At 30.8% G+C, this 6,000-nt stretch overlaps 1 protein-coding gene across 1 annotated transcript in view; it reads left to right on the forward strand.

Annotated features, from left to right (window-relative positions):
• LOC126827168 (uncharacterized) overlaps window positions 1–3,858 on the forward strand; it is a 30,195-nt gene extending 26,337 nt beyond the window's left edge. The window contains exons 19-22 of the mRNA XM_050556403.2: window positions 388–546; window positions 1,432–1,647; window positions 2,190–2,794; window positions 3,152–3,858. Of these exons, the coding sequence (XP_050412360.1) occupies window positions 388–546; window positions 1,432–1,647; window positions 2,190–2,794; window positions 3,152–3,410 (1,239 nt within the window). The 3' untranslated portion in view covers window positions 3,411–3,858. The remainder of the gene's footprint in view (window positions 1–387; window positions 547–1,431; window positions 1,648–2,189; window positions 2,795–3,151) is intronic.
• Window positions 3,859–6,000: the final 2,142 nt, after the last annotated feature.

A 6,000-nucleotide genomic window follows, 5' to 3' on the forward strand; every position in this document is an offset into this window, starting at 1 on the left:
CTAGTTTGTTTTGAGTGGATGTTAAACCCCATTTCTCTCTCTCTCTCTCTCTCTCTCTCTCTCATTTATATTTATATATTACACAATCCTTTTACAGTGGTGAATCTTGAATGTCTCATGTTTTCTCTAAGGAAAATCAATTAGAAATATGTTCTAACAAAGTTGTGTATGTTTTATTAATTAGTGATTGTATGCTTTCTATTATTATTTGTTCTTTTCTTGAAATAATTACTGTACTAATTGTATGTTTATTGACTACATGATTTATTGAACTTGTATAGTGCCAAAATCCAGCTTGTAAAGCTGCTCAAGAGGATTCGTTTTGAAAGAAGTCCAGCCATTCCAAATTCTTTATATTGTTTGATCTAATTAAATTCTATTATCCAGGCTGCTGTAGAAAATCAGAGTTATTTAAATAGAAGAGTAAGAGAGAGAACACAAGTATTAACTATGAGGGCTGATGTTCATACAGCACATAATTACAGTACACAAACTCTAAATTCAATGGATCTTGGTAAAGAAAAACTCAGGAAAGCTTTATCAGCGGTAATTACTCTTGTTATTTTTTTTCTACCATTGGCTGTCTTCATTTGTCAATGCAGGAAAGTAGAATGTTAAATCCCATTTTATTTCTGGCTGGAAATTTTTCAGTCTTTCACGAAAATAGTTGTTCATTTCGACAGCTTCATAAAATAGTGGGTATCATAGTAGCAGCTGTCCTGTCAACATATCCACATGCATTGCACAATAAATGATCAAATGACAATTTTACACTCAGCCTAAAGATGTTCCAATTCTGGTTTTACAAAGTTTTCTGGTTTAACTTTTAAGAGGAATCTGATTTATATTCTGTTGAAGCTTTCTAGTTCCAGGTGGGTTATGGGGACACTTTGTGATATGTCAGCTAGGGAGAGAGTTCCTAAAAAAAAAATGGATATGTGCTTAAACTTGAGATTTCTCCCACTTGCCTTCCACTAATCATGTTCTCTACATGTGTACAATATATAGCAAAAACATGATTTAGCTTTACCTAGTTATAGAGGAATGATATCACATCAAAAATATATTAAATTCACCAACTTAACAAAAATCAAACAAATCAAAAAAAAAATCCTGTGTAAGTTATGCATTTGTCTTGGCAATGGCTTGGCAGATATGTCTTAAATTTTGCATACAATCTTATTTATTTTATAATCAATGTAACTTATTCATAATTATTTTTGTACATTGAGCAAAGACTGCAATGTCATGTCTGCATTGTCGATTATAGTTGTAGAATGAAGGTGCAGCTCAGTTTCTTTTCAGCCTATTAGTTTATTTTTCTGTAAGACTTGACCTTTCAAATTCTGACAATTAGCTATAGAGAGTTACCCGGTACTAACTACATGTATGTACAATTCTTGTTATTTTTTTTTTTTGTATGACGTATAGAATTCAGATAAAAGATACACATATTGTCAAGATTACCATCATTCTATGACTGTTGTTCCTGTTAATGTGGAAGAATTAAAGAAAGCTAGTGTACAGGAATCTAAAGCAAGATGGCTCACACAGAGTGGATGGATACAACCTGGTATGAAGACTATGTTAGAAAGTAATGCTCATCCTAATGATATTGGTGAAGCACGTAAAGAATCATTATGTCAAGTAGGTTTATATCACAAATGTTTATATAACAGCTATTTATATCATAGATGTTTATATCAAAGATGTTTATATCACTAATATTTATATCACTAATATTTATATCACTAATATTTATATAATTGATATTTATATCATTGATATTTATATCACAGATATTTATATCACAGATATTTATATCAAAGATGTTTATATCAAAGATGTTTATATCACAGATTTTTATGTCATAGATATGTATCTCATAGATATTTATATAATAGATATGTATATCCGTTTTAAAGATATTTATATCATTGAAATTTATAACACAGAATATGTCACAGATTATATTCTATGATGTAGACTGTGTCTTAGCCTACAAAGTTATGAATGATGTTGCCATAATGACTGGTTCATGGATAAAATTATGTCGTATATTTTCATGTTCTTATAAAATAAAGACCTTCATATTCCATTTATAGGAATTTGTTTAATCAGAATTGAAAAGGTTAAGTTATTGCAATCCAAACAGTTTTTAATTCTTTCTTATAAATTAACTATTTCAGCCATGGAGAGAAAATATTCTTCATGTGAATCACCTTCAATCCACATTAGATAGAGACAGATATCCCTGGGATTATAGACGTTATGATATAGATCTGTATCGACGTCCACTACCATATTTTAATCCTAATGAACCTACAACCATACATCTGGCTGGTGAAAAGTTGAGACAAGAAAAATTACAAGTTCAACAAAAAGAACGAGAAACATGGAAATCGAAAATTGTTGTTGCCGATACACGTTCATATTATCATCGCTGTTTGCCAGAAACAGAATTATGTAAATCTGGTTTTAAATCAAGTAATCAACTTGAACGTCTAACTGGTCTACTGAAAAATAAGCCTGAAAAATACGCTTTGAAACAGCCAGGATTTGCTGCTAAAATTATTCCACCTCTAAATGTGGTTTTAAATCCAAGAGTAGATACAGCAGCTAGATCAGAAGGACGAGTTTTGGAATCTGCAAATCCTGATGAATATAAAGATTATAATAAGGGTTTTAAACCTGGTCCAATAGATGAACGGAGATTGATACTCGATAAAAATGTCATCCCTGCTTATGATTATAAACATTCTAAATTTATTCAAATGAAAGGGCAAGATTTCAAGTAAGTTAATTTTTTTGCTCTAATTTTAAACTTTCATAAGATTTTAACTTCCATAATGGGTTGTTTGGTTTAAATACATATATGTTCATTGCAGCTATTATTTAATGAATAGAAATTATTACAATATCTGATAATTGCCCTTTATTAGGTCATATTATCTTGTCAGCACGCCAAAAATGTTATGCAACATAAAGGTTTTGCTTTTATTTACTTAATGATTCACAATGTGACAATGTAAATGCTCTGACAACTTAGCTTCTGTGCGCAAATGTTTTCTTGTGTAACAACCTGTCTTTTTTAATCCAAATTATCCAGAGACATCATTGTAAGCGTTAAACATGTGCCTTTATTTTTCAGTGTTTATCACACACAAAGACAAATTTTGTGGCAGAGGCATATTCAAGCATTAAACGATCCAGAAAGAGACAACCATTTATTTAGGATCCCATATGACCCTGCCATCCATGGACCTTTAGATGTTCCTATTGAATTTCAACTAGGTCAAAGGTCACAAACTGAATCCGATGTTGTGAATAGATCAGGCATTTTGAAACCCATGACTTTAAATAGTGAACAATTTTCAGTATCTCAAAAAGCTATGGAGTCTGTCAGTTGATGATCATGTTGGAATATATAGAATTTTCTGTCTCGATGACCGTTCAGAGTAAAAAAAATCTTTGGCAGCTTTGATTATATTGTATGTAAGAAAATTTGTTAAACTAACGATGTGCCATTTGCATGTTTAATTGGATGTAAAAAAAAGGCCTACCAAATAAATTTTGTGGACAACAAAATGGCTTGGGTTTATTACTATCAAAATTCGAAGTAGCATAGATCGATGAAATTTCAATTCCACATATCTTTGTAAATACTGAAAGAAATTTAACCATTTTTGGACTGATATCCCTTTAAGAGATTCCTATAGCACTAAAATGGTGCATCAGGACTTAAAATATTCTCCAGAGAGATACATCCAGAATAAGTTTTAAATATTATTTCATTGGTGTTTTTTATTGTCTGACCTTAAACTGCCTATCAGAACTTTTACTTACTTTGTACTTAAAAATAGATTGTGATGCCTCCAATAAAATGTACATGTATTGCCATATTAAATACTTATAATCTACTTGAATTCAGGTCAGGTGTTTTCCTTTTAAAGTCAGTAATATATTGTTGCTGAAATGAATAGAAAGAAACCCAATACTTGAATGCCTACATATTACAGTGTAATGCAAGGTCTGCCTTTGAGATCCAACTCAATGATTATGTACAATGGACTCCTTGTTTTGCATGTTTAAAATAGCACACTGACTTTTATTGGGCTTTAGCTATACAGTATCATCTTTTATTTAATCTAAACATGGCAATGAAATTTGATTATATATAAATAGCACAACCAGCTATATGCTCTGCTTAAGTCACACCTGTGGAATATTTTCATAGGAAGTAAATCAGTGTATTAAAATAATGGGTTGACTTGTCCTATCAGAATTATTTGTTAATTTACCTTTGTTAGACACAATACAAGGCCACAGTTTGAATATTATTTGGACCAATGTCTATTAGTTAATATACTTTTTTTTTTATCTTTATTCTGGCATCTCAATAATTGGGGCTTTAATAATAATATAATACAAATTCATTTAAATGCAAATTTTTGTATCACTCTCTGTACATCGAACGATTCCAAGTGAGTTAGTTGCCTTGTATATTAAGGCCAACTTAAAGAGGATTTTAACTTCTATTTATTTTTATATTAGAATTGTAATTAGTGTTGTTACCAAGTATAAAGAGCTCTGTGATATTGTTGTGTTGTGTATTTAACCTTCAGTGTTTTAAATATAATATATTTATTATTTGTGATTTGGATGAAAAATCTATAATTTATAAAGTATTATGTTTACAATTACTATTAAAGTATAATTTAAAAAAGCTTAAAAATTGTTCCAATCCAAATTATTTTCAATATGTTATGAAATGGGCTTTAATTTCCTGCTTTTCTGCACCAAGTAGGCAACTAATAAAGAACTGCTGATGCCAAGGATTATTTTACATGCATAGCAACGTCTATGCAAGACCTGTATTTTTCGTAACACCCGAAATACTATACATTGTCCCTTGCACCACTGACATGGGGGGAACCTTGCCAGAAAAGGCCAATGTATGTTTCAAAATGTAGGATGTAGTGCCATTGTCCGGGTAAATTTCCATTATAGTGCAGTTGGAGTGGGACTTAAATCCCATTTCATCCCATGCAAGGGGTTATAAATAACAATTTCGATGTAAGCTTATATATCTTTCATGGGCATGTTACCAACAAATGTTATACTAATATACACATTGTCATAATAAATCATAAGACTAGTTTTGGCAAAAAAAGAAATCTTGTGATATAAAGAACTGTATTGTCAATGCAAAATAAACATTTTCAAAAAACATTTGTTTAGAGATATATATGTACACAACTGTAAGGCCGCGGTTAATTAATTGTTTGTTTCTTATGACCCGCCCGCATGTCTGTTTTCATCCGTAATAATTACGCACTTCCATAATTATTTGTCTCAAAAGGACACAGAGATAACAAATAAATGTCAACAGTTTGATTAAGATAGACAAAATAATAAAAGTATTTATATTATCATGATGCCTCTTGCCGAAAATGTGTTCAAAGTTGACTTCAAAGTTGACGACAATTAACATACGGGCTATTTCCATGGCATTGGTACTATCTTCGCTCACGGCTAGAGAAACGACCATGTGTGTAGTAAATTCTTTGACTGACTTGTTAAATAATCTAACTTATTTTGTATTTAAAATTCCAAGTGTATGCTTTTAATTATTTGTCAGAACAAATCATTAACCAGTTTGGAACGGGTCATTTCGTAACCTGTCAAAGTAGGGAAGGGTAAAGAAATGAAATGCTAAGAATGAATGAATTAACAAACCTTTAACTTAGAAGCATATCACTAATAATTTAAACTGATTTATTATGATCAAGTCTTCCAATGTGCCCTGATGTGCCATGTATATTTCACAAACTGACAATTAATTAACCGCGGCCTAACTGAACAAAAATAATGTTTACAGTGCTTATGTTAAAGATACATTATGTACTTCTTGGATAAAGAGCTGACAATTTTTGCTATATGTTGCCTCAGGAAAAATGAAATATTGACAATTTCAGTCAAAGTACTATACTATTTGCA

The sequence above is a fragment of the Patella vulgata genome, chromosome 7, assembly GCF_932274485.2.
Source record: "Patella vulgata chromosome 7, xgPatVulg1.2, whole genome shotgun sequence".
Lineage (NCBI taxonomy): Eukaryota > Metazoa > Mollusca > Gastropoda > Patellidae > Patella > Patella vulgata.